At 44.1% G+C, this 20,368-nt stretch overlaps 1 protein-coding gene across 19 annotated transcripts in view; it reads left to right on the top strand.

Annotated features, from left to right (window-relative positions):
• The window catches only part of Pex5l (peroxisomal biogenesis factor 5 like), a 201,536-nt gene that overhangs the window by 145,623 nt on the left and 35,545 nt on the right, over positions 1-20,368 (top strand). For all 19 annotated transcript variants that reach the window (XM_075950897.1, XM_075950888.1, XM_075950887.1 and 16 more), the window contains one exon: positions 9,723-9,818. In XM_075950897.1, the coding sequence (XP_075807012.1) occupies positions 9,723-9,818 (96 nt within the window). The remainder of the gene's footprint in view (positions 1-9,722; positions 9,819-20,368) is intronic.

Genomic DNA, 20,368 nt, shown 5'->3' on the forward strand with positions numbered 1-20,368 from the left:
ACGGATAAGACTTGTCTAAAAAAAAATCATACTCTCCTAGTTTTGATTCCAAGTCATAGCAAATTAGGAAATGTTCACAGACTTGCTGCTCTACCTGAAACACAGAGTCACTGAAACAAAGCTAGAGACTAGATAGATGATGATAGATAGATAGATAGATAGATAGATAGATTGATAGATTGATAGATAGATGATAGATAAATAGATAGATAGATAGATGATAGATCGATTATATAGATGATGATGATGATAGATAGATAGATAGATAGATAGATAGATAGATAGATAGATAGATAATAGATGATAGATAGATAGATAGATGATAGATTATATAGATGATGATAGATAGATAGATAGATAGATAGATAGATAGATAGATAGATAGATGATAGATAGATAGATAGATAGATGATAGATAAATAGATAGATAGGTAGATGATAGATCGATTATATAGATGATGATGATGATGATAGATAGATAGATAGATAGATAGATGATAGATAGATAGATAGATAGATAGATAGATAGATAGATGATAGATTATATAGATGATGATAGATAGATAGATAGATAGATAGATAGATAGATAGATAGATAGAAGCAAGAGGAGACTGCTGGGATATGGCTCATCAAAGCTCTTGTTTTGTAAACATGAGGACCTGAGTTTCATGTGGAAAAAGAAACTGGGTGTGATGGCACACACTCACAATCCCAGCACAGGAAAGGTCGAAACGGGGCGGGGGGGGGGGGGGGGCTGAGACTCACTGCTCAGTCAGCCTGACAAGTAGCAGGCCAAAGAGGAATGTGCCTCAAAGAACAAGGCGTGTGGAACCTGTGGGATGACACCTGAGGGAGGACACTTGAGGTGGACCCCTAGTCACCACATGTACACGCTTATGAGTGTGCGTATGCGTACACACACAGTACTGTTAGGAACACGCTACTCGCCACTGCCTGGCCTCTGTGTGTAGATACAGCGGGATTATAATGAAGAGAGAACAACATTTCATATCAAGACCGACTCACAAGTCACTCTGACCATCCGGCTCAGCAGAACCCACTCCAGGCTCACCCACATGGCTCACAGGAAAACCAGGGAAATGGTTGCTTCTCCCTCAAGCCAACATAAATCATCCCAAGTGGTGACTCAACAGGTGGGGGCTATTTACAAACCTCATTTACAAATCACAAAGAAAATGGGAACGCATAACATGAAAACTTAGTTTTCTCATTTTCTCTTCAAGGTGGGGAAGAGAGAGAGAGAGTATAGTGTAGTCTCAAATGGTGACCTGAATAGAAAACTCAAAGAAGTGAGCGATCGCAGTGAGTTACATGGTTGCTGTGTACTCAAGGACAGTGATTCTTGACACTTAGCAGAAACTATATCATTGTCATTCCATAAATGTAACTGCTCAAAGAGATCATACGATTTGAAAAGTTATTTTAAAGCATTTGAAGATCTGAATAAAACGCAGAAGGAAAGGCTGTAAAATTGCCTTTTTCCATCATGGGTGCGGTATCTCTGGGTGAGGCAGAGGAAGAGAATTCAGCTCCTTCAGCAGATGTGGTCCAGACAGCTCCCTCCCCATTCGCACACTGGAGGCTCCACCACGGGCTCAAGCCTCAGCTTCATTGGCAGGCACTCCAGATGCGGGTCATCGTCACATGACTGGCAGCTGACCACTCCAGCCACGCAGAGCTTTGCCATGGGTCATCACTGCCTTCAGAGTTTCTCAGTAAAGCCTGCAATGCCCACTGCTTACTTCGGCTTTCATAGCATCTCATGTCACATTAAAAAAATAAAAGTTGTTTCCCAAAAGTTGCATATCTAAGGAGAAAAAAAGTCAGGATTCAAGTTATACCTGTTAAAATCTATGAACATTATTCCCAACCCCAGAAGATCCCCTAGTATCAGCCACCATGTGCTGCTCGCCTGAAGAACTCAGAAGCCATTGTTACTCTTATTATCTCAAAGCTCAATTATTATTTAATTCTGTTAGGTTAACAGGAGTTGAACAATGTTCAAGAATATCTGTTACTTTCTTATAGAAACTTTGTAAGACAATTAGAATTTTCATACAACTAATTCTCCTCCCAAATTTGTCACCTTATTTTTAGAAAAGCTGTTGACTCCCAACTCAGTTCAACAGATACACTTGGGCGTCTGCTGTCCTTACAGCCATAAGTGAGGTGGTTAGTGGGACACATGGGTTAGGTTATAAGATTCATTTAGAGGAATCCAAGTGTCACACCACAGAGATCCTGCACCCCCATGTTATTGAATGACTCGTCAGTGTAGCCATGTTCTGGACTCCCCCGGCTCTCCAGAGCACAAGTGAGAAAATGTGGCACATATGCACCAGAGAGTGTCATCAAGCCACTAAGGAAAGGGACCATAGATCCTTTTAGGAAAATCACGTTAAGTGAGATAAGCCAGGCTCAGAAAGACGCGTCTCTTCTGTGTAGAATCTAGACTTAAGGAAGAACGTTTGACAGGAGACGGGGAACTCTTTGAGAAGAGAAAGGAGGCTGGTGGTGGTTGGGTGGTGAGAGACAAGATCAAGATCAAGCAGTACAGGAGGGAATGAGATCAGATGATCTAGGCACTGAAGAGATGCTCAGCAGTTAAAAGTGTGCACTGCTCTTGAAAAGGATCTGTTTGCCTCCCAACACCCTGTAACTCTAGCTGTGGGCCTCTGGACTCCATAGAAACCTGCACTCATGCTGGGGGTACACACACATGTGCGCATGCACGTGTACACACACACACACACACACCACTTGAAATTAAAATCTTTTAAAAACATACACTATACACTTGTATAAATGGGAATGTCTACTGGGGTTGAGGGCAGGGCCCAGCAGTAGGGCAGCGATGAGCTGGGATGGTGTGGGCTATGGGTAGGGATTTGGGGAGCAGAATCTAGGAAGTGGGGCAGTTCAGTCAGCAGGGTCACTTAACTGTTCTGATTGGTGTGGAATAGTTATTTTTGTTTTTGTTTTGTTTTGTTACTCTTTTGGGGCCCACACCCAGCTCCCACATAAATACATGGAGACTTATTCTTACCTGTAAATGCCCTGCCTTGGCTTGGCTTGTTTCTAGCCAGCTTTTCTTAAATTAGCCTGTATATCTTTTGCCTCTGGGATTTTACTTTTCTTTACTCTGTATACCTTTCTTTCCTTCCTACTCCATGGCTGGTTGTGTGGCTGGGTGGCAAGCCCCTGACATCTTCCTCCCCATCTCCTTTTATCCCTCCTCCCCTTCTCTAGATTTCTCCTCCTATTTAGTCTCTGCCCACCAGCCCCATCTGTGTCTCTCTCCTGCCTAGTTATTGGCCAGTCAGCTCTTTATCAGACCAATCAGGTATTTTAGGCAGGCAAAGTAACACAGCTTCCCAGAGTTAAACAAATGCAACAAAAAAGAATGCAACACATCTTTGCATCATTGAACAAATATTCCACAACATAAATGAATGTAACACATATTCAACTAAGATTCCACAAGAGTGTAACCTAAACCTGAAAGTATTCTGGATTGGGGACAGGGCTGGTTTGGGGTGGGCAGACAGCTGGGATGAGTGTGGCCTGTGCCTGAGTAGCAGAATGAATCCCACTCTTTTGTACAATGAATATATACTGATAAAATAGATTAGGCATGTACTCAAAGAAGCATTAGACTTCTGTCTCTGGAAAATAATTCAATCCAATGCTCTTTAAATACTCATTGTTCTGTCTATTGGGGGATAGTTGAGGGGTTGTATCTAATCTTCTTCCTCTTGATGCCATGTAAAAATGAGCACTGGGAAGGAAGGAAGCAAGGATGGGAGAGAAGAACAAAGAGGTTAGGGAAAGAAGGACAGAAATCTGCAACATCATTTTCAACGTGAGAAAGTGGCACAGGAGGGAATTCTCAACAAGTATTTATCACGAGTAAAACAGAGACTCTAACAAGAGGGGGAAACAATACAAGATTTAACAACAGAAGTAGACTCTTGAGGACAATTAGAACAGAATCACACAGGCTTTTCTCTGGATCGTGATTAGGTAGTTTCGGTGCTTGTTTCTTGATGTGTATGAGAATACGCTGGCCGTCTCTTTTCAAAATCAGCGCTTTCTCACCTTGATATTTGGCATGGAATTTCACAGCAGAATGGATACGGTGACCATGTTCTGCCCCATTCTGAGGCAAGGAATGTTCCCTTACACATGATGCACACCTTGGGGGCTTGCATGCTGCATGACAAATGCCCACTGACTAAGAATCCAAAGCCTTTGATCGTTTCCGTGAGTCCGGTGTTTACAGGGTCTGAGAACCCATGCTGTCTCCATTAACTATCACACAAAAGTGCTGTAACACAAAACTGTTAGTGAAGGCACTAACTAGATGATAACAGAAGCCAGGTTTGACAGAACATTTGCTATGTATTATGTATTTGTATTTATGTGAACAATACCGCTCAATTCTTACAGGGACTCTGACTAAATATAGACCCTGCAGATGAGAATTTAGGAATCCGGCTCTTTGTCTAAGGTGACAGGTAATAAACTAGGAATTGGCTTTAGACTGCTTGCCTTTCACGTCACACTGCACCCAAGGTCACGCGGTCATTGAATTACTTTCTAGCGTGAGCATGTTCTAATTTTATTTCTGCTGCTGTGATAAAATATCCCACAACGAGCAACCTTGTAGAGAAAGAGCTTTACTTGGTTTACAATTCCCAGTTGTGGCCCATCATTGAGGGAAGTCAGAACAGCAACTTGAAGCAGCTGGTCACGTCGTATCCAGAGTCAAGATCAGAGAGAACAAAATGAATGCATCCTTCCTTACCTACACGCTTACTGGCAGCTAGCTTTCTCCTCTCATGCTGTTCCCATACCCCTACTGAGGTGATGATGCTGCCCATAACGGACTGGGTCTTTCTACATCATTTACCATTATCAAAATAATCCCCCCAGAGACCCCCCAGACCAACCTGATACAGGTAATTCCTCCGTAAGACTCTCCTTCCCAAGTGTCTTGGCTGTTTTTGTTTGCTTGTTTTGCTTTTTGTTAGCTTACACAAGCTAGAATTATCTGAGAAGAGAAATCTCAATTGGGAAAATGCTCCCATCATATTGCCTAGGCAAACCTGTAGGGTATTCTCTTGATTGCTTCATGATTGACATGGGAGCACCCAGGCCACTGCAGGCTGTGCCACCCTTGGGCAGGTGGTTTTACCTTGTATGAGAAAGCAGACTGAGCAAGCAAAGGAGAGCAAGTCAATAAGCAGTGGTCCTCCTTGGCTTCTGCTTCAGCTCCTGCCTCTAGGTCCCTGTCTCGAGTTCCTGCCCCGACTTCCCTCGGCGATGGGGAGTGTGACCTGAGATTCTTAGTATGAAACAGACCCTCTCCTCCCTAGGCTATTTTTTGGTCATGGTGTTTTAGCACAGAGAGAAGTGTAACTGAGACACCTGGTGATTCCAAGTGTGTCAAATTGACAGTAAATGCCATACGCACTTAACACACGCTTATGGACTTGAGATTTACCCACATACACACAGTATGCATGTGGATCAGGGATTCTCTTCGTGGTCCTGAGCTGGCACTCTCAGAGGCACCTGGGGGTTTCTGGAGATGCAGATTTGAAACTCCTCCCCAGATTTACTGAATCAGGGACCCTGGGGTCGGGCACAGCGACCTGAATTTTAAAAGGCCTTTTGGATATTTCTGTGCTCCCTTGTATTGGAGAAGGACAAATGGCCAAGCTATGCTATAAAGATGATTGCCAGCCAAACTGATGGGTTCAACCGCTGTTTATCATACCTCTATCAAACTGTCAAGCAATACCAACAGTCCACAAGGCCCATTTGTTTTCCCAAGTCACAGGTTTTTCCTAAATTAGATATTTTTTAATGTCTTGTCTTCAAGCAAGGCTATTTTACCCGTGTGTGTTATCATCTGCATGTGGTACTCAGTTCCTTCTGTGTGTGTGTGTGTGTGTGTGTGTGTGAGTGTTTTGCCTACATGTGTGTCACATGTGTGCCTGCTGCCCAAGAAAGTCAGAAGAGGATATCAGATAACCTGGAACTGGAGTTGTTGATCACTATGAGCCATCAGGTGGGTGCTGGGAGTTGAACCCAGGTCCTCTGAAAAGACAACAAGAGCTCTTAACCATTGAGCTATTTCTCAGCCCCCTAGGCTCAGCTCTTAACCAGCATGTTTCAGTACAGCACTGAAGTATGGAAAAGTGATCAAAAATTTCAATTCCATATCAACTGCTATTTATATTCCATAACATTTAACTTACGCTTCCTTGGGCCAAGAAATTTAAAAATGGTAAGTTAGATAACACTTATCTTAGTAATAACCTAAAGCCTTTCAAATGGTGTGAGAAATGGAGTATCCCTAAATAGTGATTGTGCCATCAGAATCAAATGTCATTTGCACACAAGGCTCCATCTGTGCTTGCTTTGTTAGGTGGGAAAGGCGAGCTGGCCTAGAAACGTGGGCTCCTGACATGCGGTGCCCTTCGCAGCCTGTGGTTTATAATGCAGCTGAAACATTAATAGATAAAGAGGCCAGGGATGCTAATAGACTCCTGTTAGACCAAGCTTCCCAGCAAAATGGGGCCTGTTGCACCATGCAAAATGCCTGGTGATTAAACACTGCCCCAGACAACAATCTCAGGGCTTTTTTTTTTCTAATGCCACTCATAGGTCATTCATGATGTACCTCTTTATTATTATGTCCTATTTGACCAATAAAAGTATGTGTTTATCACATATAATGTTTTGAAATAGATGTGCATGGCAAGTTGGCTTATTCTGATTACTATACGCATTACCTCATACGCTTTGGTTTATTTTTGAAAGAACACCTAAAATTACCGTAATGATGGTCTCATTTCCTTTGGTACCACATGGTAGGTTTAGTTTTGATTTTCTGCAGGCACTCTAAGCTGTTTTCACAATAATATAAATCTACCTTTCTACCAATAGTGCGTAAGAGCCTGCTTTTTCCTCCATCTCTTCCAATATTCTTTGACCCTTTGGGCAATAGCCTAACCCACAGGAGATGATGCCAACTGTGGTTTTGATTGTCGTTTCCTCTCTGCTTAATCGAGGCGACTACTTTTTATAAGCCTGTTGGTAATTTACATTTCTTCTTCCAGGAGCTTTATCCTCATGGTCTTTGGCCATTTTCAACAGGGCTGCGTTTTCTTGCTAGTCACTCATTGGCATTCCTTATGTTTCCAAAACTGGTCATCTGAGAAGAGGGACCCTCACGGAGGAATTGCCTCCATCAGATTGGCTTGTAGGCAGGCCCATGAAGCATGTTCAAGATTAGTGATTGATGTCAAAGGCTCCAGCCCACTGTGGGTGGTGCCATCCTTTGTCAGATGGTCCCGGGTTGTATAAGAAAGCGGTGTTTTCTTATATACTTATACAGCAAGCCAGAAAGAAGTGTTCCTCTATGGCCTCTGCTTCTGTTCCTGCCTCCAGGTTTCTGCCTTGAATTCATGCCCTGACTTCTCCTGATGATGGCCTGAAACCTCTAAGATCTAACAAACCCTCTCCTTTCCAAATTGGTTTTAATCGGTGTTTTATCACAGCAACCAAAAGCAAATTAGGACATGGTCTTTCCTCATGCAATACAACTTAGTATTTTTAAAATATTTACATTTGGATGTCAATGGAATTTTAAGGAGTTACCTTGAATCTGTAGACTTCTTTGTGTGGTGTGGACATTTAACAATCATTATTCTACCAACCCCTAGCCCCCAAATTACTTGCTAGTACGTAAATACATTGTAAAATAAAATCAATCATTCATTTCTTGCCATGTGTCTACATTACAAAGGCTTTGTCAGAGAAGGGACCAGCAGAAAGATGAAGGAGTTGGCAGTCCTGGGCAGCGCTCCCAAAGCTGGTTAGGACAAAAATGTCAGGTGATTCACCAAGTTACACACAAGACTACTTTAGCCTTCTGTGAGCTGCCCAAGTGGCCTTCACTGTTAGATTCTCTCCCAGGCAACACGATCCCAACTGCCTAGTATCTTAAAAAATTGTCAACCACCTGCATTTTTATATTTTAATTATATTATTCTTTTTTTCCTTTTGATTTTTCTAGACAAGGTTTCTCTGTGTAACCCTGGCTATCCTGAAACTTGCTCTGTAGATTAGGCTAGATAACCTCAAAATGAAGATCCACGTGCCTCTGCCTCCCATGTTCTGGGATTAAACGCATGTGTTACCACCGCCTGGCTTATTCATTTATTTTTAATGGTGTGTATGTGTGTTTGTTTACATGCCTGCATGTGCACATGAGTACAGGTACTTAGGATGCCAACGGTGTCAAATCTCCCTGGAATGAGTGGTACAAGCTGTTCTGAACCGCCTGGTGAAGGATTTTAGGGATCAAATTCAAGTTTTCTGTAAGAGCAGTGTACTCTTACGTTCTGAGACATCTTCCCAGCATGTGTGTTTGCATATCCTTGTTTATAAAATATACTGTGCTCCACGAGTGTTATAGGAGAGTAGTAGTGAATGGAGTCTTCAAAAAAGCTAAGTTGTCATAGCCCTAAAACCTGTGACTGTCACCGAGCACAGGGAAGACGGGGCTAGATGGGTGATCTGGGGAGAAGCAAAGTTTCCTGGGGTGTGGAAAAGCCCTGACTTCAGTCCCAGGCACCTTGTAAGAGCAAAGCAGAAAGGCCAAGACCGGGAGGATACCGTGACCATAGCCACCTGCAGCCCCTGTGTACAAGAAAGGGGTGTGGAGCAGACCTCCCCAGAGCATGCAGAGAGAGCAATTCAGCCGCCACTGTGGCCATGAACTACTGGCCTGCAGAACATTGAGTGTCTAGATTTCTTCTGTGTTAAACCTTGTGAAAACACATGTTTGGCTGCCCTAGAACACTCATACAGAGCCAAGCAGACTTGCTAGAAAATTCTCTAGTATAGTAGAAAAAATCAAGCAATTCCAGCTTGATTTGCATAAAAAGTACTGGATTTCTTCTCAGCCTTCTGGACAGTGATTGGGAAGCTGTTCTCTCCCACAGTGACTCAAAGTTCACACAGGACCTGAGACTATTGCACAAAGAATCCATATACAGACACACACACATTTGACACCATCCGAGATCCTAAGACCTCATGCCTGAAAAAAAAAATACTTTGAAAACACTTTTCAAGGCACGAAGGAAATTGTTCAGTCAGCAAATTGCTGGCTGAGTTCAGTCCCCAGCATACTTGTGAAAAGTCAGGCCTGGTGGTGCATACTTGTAATGTCAGCAGTGGGGATGAGGAGAAAGGAGCTTTCTGGGAGATCACTGGCCAGAAAGAGTAGTCTAAGAGAGCCCGAGATCCCAGTAAGAGAGTCTGTCCCAAACAATCAAATGGATAATGCGTAAGGAATAATACTACAGGTTGACCTATGCCCTCATGTGTGCACACAAAAACACATATACAGACACACACACACTCACCCAAGTGTGCATATACACATATACAGACACACACACACTCACCCAAGTGTGCACATACACATATACACACACACACTCACCCAAGTGTGCACACACACAAACACATATACAGACACACACACACACTCACCCAAGTGTGCACATGCACATGAAATCCTTTGGAACTCTAGGGAAGCAAGGTGAGAAAAAGCAAACTACTTCTGTTTTTGCAGCACATGATGCCAATAATACATCACCTGTCTGGTTTCTTTCAGGCTCGGCTCACCAAAGAGCATCGCTGGGGCAGCGCTCTGCTCTCCAGGAACCATTCCTTAGAAGAGGAATTTGAAAGAGCGAAAGCCGCAGTAGAGGTAACCCTGAAACCACGAAGTCTCCATTGCAGGTGTCTGAGGGTGGCATCCAAGAAAGCTCAAACCACAGAGACGTGCAGGTGAAACGGAACTGTGGGCATGAGAAAAACGTGAGGACAGTTGTTGAGATGAGAGTGTGGCCAGGGAGCCTTTGATCCCCCACCAGGATGACAGGAGGCGTCTGCTCTTCTACTGTCTGCGATCAGTTGGCCATGTGGGTCTGAAGCCTAGATCAGAAAGCACTCTGAGGCTAGCCTGGGTTCTATGGATTTATCTAATGGATAACCTATCTTACCCAGCACCGTTAATTCTTAGTACTAAGTGTCCAAATATTGTTAATGAGTAAAAAAAAAAAAAACTTTATTTGAACACCAATGTCTAATTATTTAGTTTTCTAGTAGAAAGGGAGAGGGGAGAGATGGAAGACCAAAGGAATGCAAAGCAGTTCTTGCAGGTTCTTTTACCTGTTTCCCTCCCAGCAGGACTGGCAGGGTGGCTCACGGATGTTGGGTGATTATCAGCGCTTCCGTAGACTGCTGTTTGAGAATGGAGCTTTTTCACAGACTCAGGCATGATCCTGTTAATACCTCTGTTGCCACTGGTGATTTCAATCTTGAGAACCGCAGGCGCTCTTGGAATACGCCTGCCTCACTTCCATAGCCTTCTCACCCCTAGAATTCAGATGAAATGATTATGTTAAGGGTGATCTTCCAGTAACTCTATACTCAGGGTGCGGGAAAATCCTATTTGCAATTTAATGTTAACCAGGTTCTGTTCTGGGAAATCATCTCAGCCGTGATTCATAGCATTCAGAAACCCAGTAAGAGCACACTTTTATCTCCCCACGCCAAAATCGCTCAAATTCCCTCTTTAATTTTCGACTTCTCTAATTTAAAAAAAAAAGTTAATGAATATTTTAGTGCTCTGAGCAGGAGCCACTGATGTAGTTAGTCAAGACTAGCTGAGTTCAATCAGGTTGCTCAAATGCATGGAGCCTGTAGCTGAAATTACCTGAAATGTAAGCTTTTCAGTTTCAAGAGGTCATTTAAATCTATCTAGTGAGCTCCTGCTGTGTGTGGCACACAGCAGTAGCCTCTCAGACTGCTATTTAGACTCATAGAATCTTGGGTCACAAAAGGCATTAGCATTTGGTCTCAGTTATAATGAGAAAGATAATGAATTTAAACCCAAAAGACTCCATGGTGGAACTGATTGACAAGGAAAATGTACCTAGGTACATATTCATTGAAATGAATCTGAGTTTGGGTCATAATTTAAAAACTCTTCTATCCTACGAGAAAAACTTTTTTTTAAAACTCTTGACAAATTACTCCTGTTTCTACCTGGACAAATACAATTAGGGGCAAGCTCCATCTTTTTCAAGAAAACCCATTTCTATCTTGAAAGCTACTAATTATTACCAGGCTCTTTCTTCTAATGAAATGATGCAACAGATAATAATTTCCACGCTGCCTGGTGTTGACTTTCCTCATTTCATCCATCTCTCAACGATCCCCACCTCATCCCACCAAGCTGTGTCTCCTATTTTCTACTTTCTCTGTCTTTCCTGGGTCCTTGGTTCCAGTGCACCCCTAACATCTGCAGGACTGCATCATGCCCATAACCAGTCTAGACCTCGGTGCCAACCTCCGCAGTTCTGAATCACAGATATCAGGAGTCTCTAGGTTACTGTAGTAGATATTCATTTAACATTTGTTCCTGGCTGCCTACAAGTACTGGCTGCTGAACTAGGGGCTAAAGACAAAGACTCCAGCCTTAAACATCTACATGAACACAGCAGGGGCAGAGGACCTTCTGCTACAGTTTCATGCCATCTATGAGATGGGGTTTGGATTTCTCCCATTCCAAAACCCAAAACGTTAATGCCTTAAAATGAAAAGAGGGTTAAGGACCGGATCCCCAGTTAGTCAGAAAAGTGAGCAACTTTCTCCAGCCTGGTGATGAGAAGCCTTCTTAGGGACTGAGAAGAGAGAGTGGGTACCAGAGGGATGAATCTTGTAGAGATAAAAGGGTGAGTGTTTATACTAAGCTGATGGTAAATCATGCCTCTAAGACTTTATGCATCTGTGAACTTTTCATTCCACACGTCACCCTTTCTTAGAGTATTCTTTATATTTGTGGCAGAAGACACCACCTCATCCCTTCCTAGACTCCCCATCTCCTAAATCTGTCACCTTGGGAGGGAGTTCAACACACAAATCTTGAGGATGCCCAGAGTGCCGCAGAGCTTGTGCGCCAAAATGTTCGCAGTATTTATTCTTGGGTGGCGGCACTTGGGAGTAAATCATTTTATTCTCTTGTCTTATCTGCATTTTCTAGCCTGTCCTATTGCTAACCAGAGAGATTAAGATTGTGAGTCACATTTTTATTTAGTGTGTGTGCCTGCACGTGCAAATGCGGAGGTCATAGGACAGCTTGCCAGAGTCATTTATTTCTCTCCTTCCACCCTGTGGGACCTGGGATTGAACTCAGGTCATCAGGTTTGATGGCAGGTACCTTTACCCACTGAGTCATCTCACTGGCCCCAGATGTAAGATTCTTAAAGGAAACTGAATATATCAGTTGGTAGACTGTGTCTGCCTTACATTCAGGAGGTCCTGGGCTCTATTTCCAGTACTGCATAAACCAAATGCGGATATACCCATCATTTTAGTACTCAGGAGGTAGAGGCAGGAGAACCCAGGGTTCAAGATCCTCCTCAACTACATAGCACACTGGAGACTATGTAATACCCAGTCTCAAGAAAAAAGGTTTCCTGAAAGACTAATTGTGAATGAGTTATGCTAGACTGGGTGAGGTTAGAGGGGCTAATGGGGGGATGAGAATATGATCACAGCCCTTTTACATGGGTATGAAATTGTCAAAAATAAAAGGTAAAGCAAAATAAATAAAAGGAAAAGTGGTGCTGTTAATTGTTTTTTCAAAGGCAGTCCTAAATACAAGTAAGATCCAGATGAAAAGGATCTGTGGGTCAGTAGTTAAGACCATGTACCGTGCTTGTAGAGAGCCCAAGTTCAGTTTCCAGCACCCACATTCGCTAGCTCACAACTGCCTATAACTCTGGCTCCAGGGGATTTGATGCCCTCTTCTGGCCTCCACGAGCACAGCTCCCACACAGACACACACGCATACACATAATTAAGAAAGAAACTCAGTGCCTTTCGACCTGGTCCGCCTCCACCTGGTTGCTCTCCACCCGGTTCCTCTCTACCTGGTTCTTCGCATCCTGCATCCCGTCTATCGTCTGCCTTCAGTCCCGTCCCCGAGCTCAAACACACCAAATTCATTACCCATACTTCAACTTCCTTTTTCTGTGGGCACATTCTTCTCCCAGGTCCTCGTGCATTGGGGTCCTTCATGTTACTCTCACTGTAGCCAAGGTGGCAGTCCCCCAGATTAGCCATGCAGATCCCATTAAGTGTCACATCACCGGGGATAATCCCTGCCTCGCATTCATCACTGGGTCTGTCCTGTATAATTTTGACTGCCACATATCTTTTAACTTAAAAGTGTGCCTTCCATGAGAGAGAGAGAGCTTTCTCCTGGTTGTGTCTATGTGAAATAGAAACTGTGCTCAGTGCTGCTCCATTGACTTGTATTCATACTTGTGACATTCTTCATTGATGGAGGAAGGTCATTGGTTAATTAAATAAAGAAACTGCTTGCCCTGATAGGTTAGAACATAGGTGGGTGGAGTAAACAGAACAGAATGCTGGGAGGAAGAGGAAGTGAGCTCAGAGACACCATGCTCCCCTCTCCCGGGCTGACGCGAGAGTTCTGCTCTCTGAAGCAGACGCATGAAGCTCAGACCCAGGATGGACGTTGGCTAGAATCTTTCCTGGTAAGACTGATGCTACACAGATTATTAGAGATGGGTTGATCGGGATATGAGAATTAGCCTGTAAGGGCTAGAGTTAATGGGCCAAGCAGTGTTTAAAAGAATACAGTTTGTGTGTTGTTATTTCGGGGCATAAACTAGCAGGCGACCGGGGTGCTGGGGATGCAGCCCCGCCGCTCATATTACTACACTTCATTGTCAACTTGATGCAACCTAGAGTCACCCAGGCACAGGGAACCTCAATTGAAGACTTGTCCAGATGAGGTTGGCCTATGGTCATATCTATAAGAGATTGTCTTGATTGGTGGTTGGCATGACAGGGCCTAGCCCACTGTGGGAAGTACCATCCTTAGGCAGGTGAGTCTGCGTAGGATACGAAAGTTAACTGAGCATGAGCCAAGAAGCAAACCAGCAACCAGTCCTGCCCTTTGGTTTCTGCTTCAAGCTCCAGCCTTGAGTTCCTGCCCTGACTTCCCACAGTGATGGACTGGTCACTTAGAATCATAAGATGAAATAAACCTTCCTCTTTCTATAGCGTTTTAGTCATTTTGTTTATCACAGCACCAGAAAGTAAACTAGAGCACAGTTTCCCAATATCTTCTGGAACAATTCCTGGTCCTTAGCACATGCTGAGTGAAGGGCTGGTTGGGTGTTGATCACCATGTGGGTATACTTCTTTCTGTCCCTTTCCTGTTAGATATAAAGTGCCAAACAACCTTCTTCTCTAAGTGTAGCTTCGTTTAGACATCATTCTTCCGTGACTCATGGCCACTGAAGGACTGTGATGTATTGTCCACTGTGGTTGTCTCTACCTTCATATAGGTGACATACGTACAATAGCACCGGAAGTGCCAACCAATCACTCCATGATGTAGCACTGGGCATATTTTATATTTGCATTGGATAAACTCACTTTTCCTTGTACCAAGACTTAAACCTGTGATTTAGCTCATTTTTAAGATAAAATGCCCTATTACTAGAGAAAATAAACACACTGAAAAGCAAACACACATTTATTGCCTATGTAAATGACCTAGAAACCTGTTAATATTGAACAGCTAGCACTGTTTGAGGTCACCTTGAACTACTCCTTCTGGCAATGCTTCTTATGGGGGAGACTTTTCGCCCTCCATCTCTTACATTCTCCTGAAGGAAAAAAGAAAAACGCAAATTCACTTCTATCCAAAGCCTGAAGAAAAAAAGAAAAACGCAAATTCACTTCTATCCAAAGTATAATAATTTTCAAACAAAGAGGTGGTATATTTCTTCTGGGCTTTAAAAAAAAATATGCATCTTCCACCTTGTGAAAGAAAGAGGCCTCCCTCCACACTCCCTTCTGGATTTCTGCACAGCCATCCTCGTCACTGCTGTTAGCTGCAGAGAAGTTGCCCCAGGGGCTCTGAAAGGCCTGAAGCAGCCTCCTAAGAGCAGAGGTCCCTGGAGAGAATCCCTCTGCACCTGTGTAGGAGAGCGAAGGTCACCTGGGCAGTCAGCACTCCTCAGCCGGGAACCAAAAATACCTCCTTCAATATCATCGTCATCATCGGCAGGCAGGGAGAGAGCCGGACAACATCTGGTGTTGTGCTTAGCTATTTAGGTGCCCCTTCCACTCTGAGAATCATTTGGAGTAGAAACAAATTCATTAAACATGTTTAAATGTGGGCAGAAGCACCAGGAAATTGAGCAGGGCCATCCCTGCCCTTAGGGAGGAACAGGGTCTGTATGGGTTAAAGCTAGTCCAGGCTGGCTTACCCTACGTCCCAGCTATTCACACAGCCGTGCCTACACCAGCCTTGACCTGACCACACCTCAGAATCTAGGGAGAATCGGGGCCCACACATGCTATGCTCATCAATAAGCGAGCAAATCCACAGCCTGTCCCTCTCATGGTTTCGGTGTCTCCTCTTGTCTAGAGAGCTTATGACAGATCCCAAATTCTAAGTCACAGAAAGTTTTGTCCCTGGAATTAGGACATGTTCCACAGAGCTCAAATGTCATTGCTATGTATAGTTTACATATTTCCATCATGTTGTTGCAGACCCTTGGAAGATTTTGAAAAGAAATAATAAAATATGTGAATAAGGGAAAATGATGTCCAAGCAAGGGAAAGGATGCTATTAGAGGCTGGGACAGCCAGTGACATCTGAAACTCATTTGGCTAATGAGTTCAGAGCAATGCATTCTACCATTGACATTCTAGACCCCTAAACTCCTCCAGCCCCATAATCCTGTTCTCTTGGAGCAACTCTTAGATGCTTATGGCTATTTGGGATGTCCATGGCTCTTTAAATGTGTCACTTAGTTCCTCTTCAGAGTGAACAGACTTAGTGACCACTTCTAAAACTGTAGAATCTGTAGACATGACCTTGAAGCTCACATCATGGAACACTGTTGTATGTTTTTACTCTTTTGGCTTTTTGAGGGGCCCATCACCCAGCTCTCAAATAAATCACACATGGAGGCTTATTCTTAGTTATGAATGCCTGGCCTTAGCTTGGCTTGTTTCTTGCCAGCTTTTCTTAAATTATCCCAACTACCTTTTGCCTGTGGGCTTTTATCTTTTTCTATTTCTGTATACCTTTCTTTACTTCTTACTCCATGGCTGGCTGTGTAGCTGGGTGACTGGGCCCTGATGTCTTCCTCTCCTTGTTCTCATTGGTTCCTTCCTTGCTCTCCGGTCTCCTTCTGCTTATTCTCTCTGCCCACCAGCCCCACCTATCCTTGCTCCTGCCTTGCTATTGGCCGTTCAACTTTTTATTAGGACCATCCAGTGTTTCAGACAGGCACAGTAACACAGCTTCACAGAGTTAAATAAATGCAGCGTAAACAAAAGTCACACACCTGAAAATAATATTCCCCAATAGAGCGAATCATGACCTCCCTACTTTCTCTCCAAGAACTCGATCTGTAGGAAACCCAACTTCCACTTCACTACATTAGCCCACATAGTGAGACGCTACAACTCTGCCAACAGCCAGCCAGGGACTAGGGCTCCTACCCATGCCACAGAGGTAGATCTTGTGAATAGGTCCTCCAGACCCTTGGAGACTTGAATGATTGTGGCCCCAGTCAATGGATTAATCCCAGATTCATAAGACATCCTGAGCCAGAACCTTCCAGGTAGCTACTCCCAAGTTCCTGCCCCTCAGAAACGATGAGGCATGGCAAAGATTTGTTCAAAGAGTCAAGCCCCAGGATAATGTAGGAAACAGCAGCCATCCATGGGGTCACCCTGCTTCCTGCAGTCCCCCGCCTGGCCTGGTGTATCTCTTTCTCCCCTTTTCCATCCCTGACTCATTTCAGTACTGAAGATTGCCAGGGCACGCGTCGCACAGAAGTGATGTCTTCTTCCCTTCTGGATTGGGACTCTCCTAACTATCCTCTCATTTCTCACCTGTTTTCCCCTTGACCTGGTTGGTTCCCAAGACAGTGAGCACAGACCTTTGTGTGGCCACCTGGCATTTGTCCCGTCATCTGGGTCTGGATCGGGCACCCACTTTTACTGCTGCAGTTCTGTGTCTGTCACGAAGGACATGCCCTCAGGGTAACTTCAATTTCAGGCTAAAGCTCCAGCCAGCACCCTATACAGAATTGAAAAACAGTACCATACGCAGAATTACAAAAACAAAGGCAGTGAAAGAGTTAATACTAACCCCAGGTGGCTACCCTGGGGTGAATGTGTATGTCTGTTCAAACCTAATTCCTCCTTGGGCTGGTATCAGGAAGAGAGGCCTTTGGGAGGTAGCTAGGGCAGGAAGACTTGACACTTCATTATGTCACCAGTGCCCTATACAAGACCCCAAAGGAGTTGCTGTGGCGTCATGGACCTCCTGGCCTCTAGAGCTGCGTAAGCTGTTCATAAGGTCCACCGTGAGTGGCGCCATTTCTACGGAAGGCTGAGTGCTGGGATGACGCGACCCGTAATGCACTTTCCTTGCAAACGTGAAGCCCTGAGTTCTAATCCTGATGCAGTGACCCAGGATTTTAGTCCCAGTGCTGGAGGTGGGTAGGGTAGAATCAGGATCCGAGTCCAGATTCACTGTCAGCCAGCTAACTTACCTAGGGCCAACGAGAGACTGAGGATTAAATTAATTAATTTAATTAAACCACAGAGAAAAAAAGTTAAATGGTGCCTGAGGAATGACACCGTAGGCTATTCTCTAACTTACACACATGTGCATACATGCATTTACATGTCCACACATGCACCTGTAAACATGAGCACATTCGCACGCACACACACACACACACGCACACAGAGAGAGAAAGAGCCAAAAATTTGACCTCTTTAGGCTTGCTTCAGAGAGCCTTATTCAAAACAGCATAGCTGCTAAACCCAGCTTCAATGATTTAAGCATAAAAAAGCTTCCCAGGAACCGTATTTTACTGGAAGCTGCTTACTGTGTGTGAACTAAGGGGCCTCTCAAGCAGTAGACAGTTGAACAGAACAGAACTGGAGAATGCCCCTGGGCTTTTATTAGTATATGATTGTGGAAGAAGCTGCTGACTCAGATCCCCCCCCCTCCCTGCTCCAAGGTGCCTGAGGCACCCTCTCAGGTTTCCCTTTGCTTCCTCTGAGGGCATCGCCTCTTTAAAGCAGCTGGAAGGGATTAGTGGATTAAACACTCCTTAAGTCCTTCAGACTTAGAGTCAATATCCAGGAAAGACCTTCTGAAGGTATATGAAGACATCCTTTGAGAAGTTAACTATTTAAGAACCTTGAACTTAACTGTTTACCAGACAGATTTCCTAAGACTTAGCTAATCCTGGTAGTGTAATGCTGCCCACATCAGGTCAGAGCACATGAGCAGATGAGGTGTGACGTCATAGGGAGGTGGCTAAAGTTCCTTGATTTGTGCGCTAATTGGATTTCCTTCCGTTTCACACAAGATTTTGAGTTCTAAAAACAAATGAGTGTGACAAGCAGGGACTTGTGTCTTGGATGGATGCATAAAAGCATCGCCAAATCCATGTGTAGGCACTCACCTGAAAGGGTGAGAGATAGGCTGGCATTGTTCTACCCTTGAAGGTCGCAGTACGGGGCACATCCCACTGACCCACGTTCTCCCGTTGTTTGTAAAACACTACCATAAAAAGTCTTTAGCTTGTGCTAACTGAACCTCAGTGTCCCAAAGATTGATTTACTAGATTCACCAAAGATCAAAAAGCAGTTTGGAAAATTCCATGAACTTCAAATCTGTGTCTCAGGCTCTGCCTTCCAGATGTGAGCTCATCGGCAAATATTGACTAAGCACGTGAGTGTGCATACAGCAGGATGACTATGGGAAGACAGACTTGTCTGAGGTCGCATATTAAGATGGCTCTCTCTTTGAAGGAACTAACAAAATAACTTTTATTCCTTCCCATCTCCAGACAGCAGGGAGACTAGAGGTTAGAACTAGTTTAAACCAGGCTGGAGTGATGACCAACCCCAGCAGGTAAGCTCTTGCAGAGCAAGCATGAGGATTGGAGTTTAGATCCCCAGAAATGCCCGCCCCCAAAATAACGCTGGGTTGGTGTGACAGCTTGCCTGTAATTCCAGCCTCAGAGCAACCTGACTAGCAAGTTCTGAGCTCGATTAATAGACCCTGCCTCATAGAAAAAGGTGGGAACAATTAGAGGGTAATTCTCAACATAACCTCAACCCTCCACATGCACACACACCCAATTGTGCCTACACACATGCAAACATGCTTGCATATGCACAAAAAAATGGAGAAGAGGAGAGAGATAGTTTAAACCATTTGTGCCTGCTCTATGCCTAGGAATCACGTGTTAAACTCATGTGAGGAAAAGCCCAGAGCACTATAATGTACCTGGGAACATCTCCAACAGGACATGGTGTTCGTAACTTCATCTGTACCTCATGGGGCCTCAGCTTTCTCATCAGTAAATTAAATTAGGTTTTGTGTTAACCCAGCTTATCCAATTAAGAGGAAATGAATTAGCATTTGATTTTAATAACTGTGCATCTGCTTAAATATATCCTAGAAAATATACCCACACTTTCAACTGGAAACTGCACAGATATCATTAACAAGGCTAGAACAAATTATGCCCATGTAAGTAAAAGAACTACATTAGGTACAAAGTATATTAAGTATATATAGTCAAGTATAGACATGACAGATTTGTAGTTGGGGGTCAAATGACTGACGCTGGGGGAAATGAAGCTGATTTTTTTTAGGTGCAGTTATTCTGGTAACATGAGTTGTTAATCTGGCTTCACCTGAGATGCAATTGCTCGGACAGACCTGTTTGTTTCTTCAGGGTAGCAGAAGTCCACACTATCTGGCAGATAGGACATGACGACACAGAGGGTCTCAGGTTCCTTGTGTCCATCAGGTTAGAGTCCCAGGGCTACTCAGGCCGGGCCCAGAGCATCTTGGGAGAGACTGCTCCACTAGTCAAAGACCGTCTTTCATGGGAATGTTTTGGTTTTGGTCACACCCCACAGACTGGCCTTCCACAACAGGCTCTGCCTCATTGCTCAGCAATATAACCCATCCTAAAACCACAAGGCTCTCAGGATCAATGTGACTGTCAGGGGAGATGGTGTGACCATCCAGCAAGGCAAAGCAGAAGTAGAGCTGGCCCAGGATCCGCATGCCCCTTGTACATCCAGCCCTTCTGCTTCCAGAAAGTCTGTTGGACCTCACAAGGACCAATCCTAAGTTTTACAAAAACTAAA

This window comes from Microtus pennsylvanicus, chromosome 16 (assembly GCF_037038515.1).
Source record: "Microtus pennsylvanicus isolate mMicPen1 chromosome 16, mMicPen1.hap1, whole genome shotgun sequence".
Lineage (NCBI taxonomy): Eukaryota > Metazoa > Chordata > Mammalia > Rodentia > Cricetidae > Microtus > Microtus pennsylvanicus.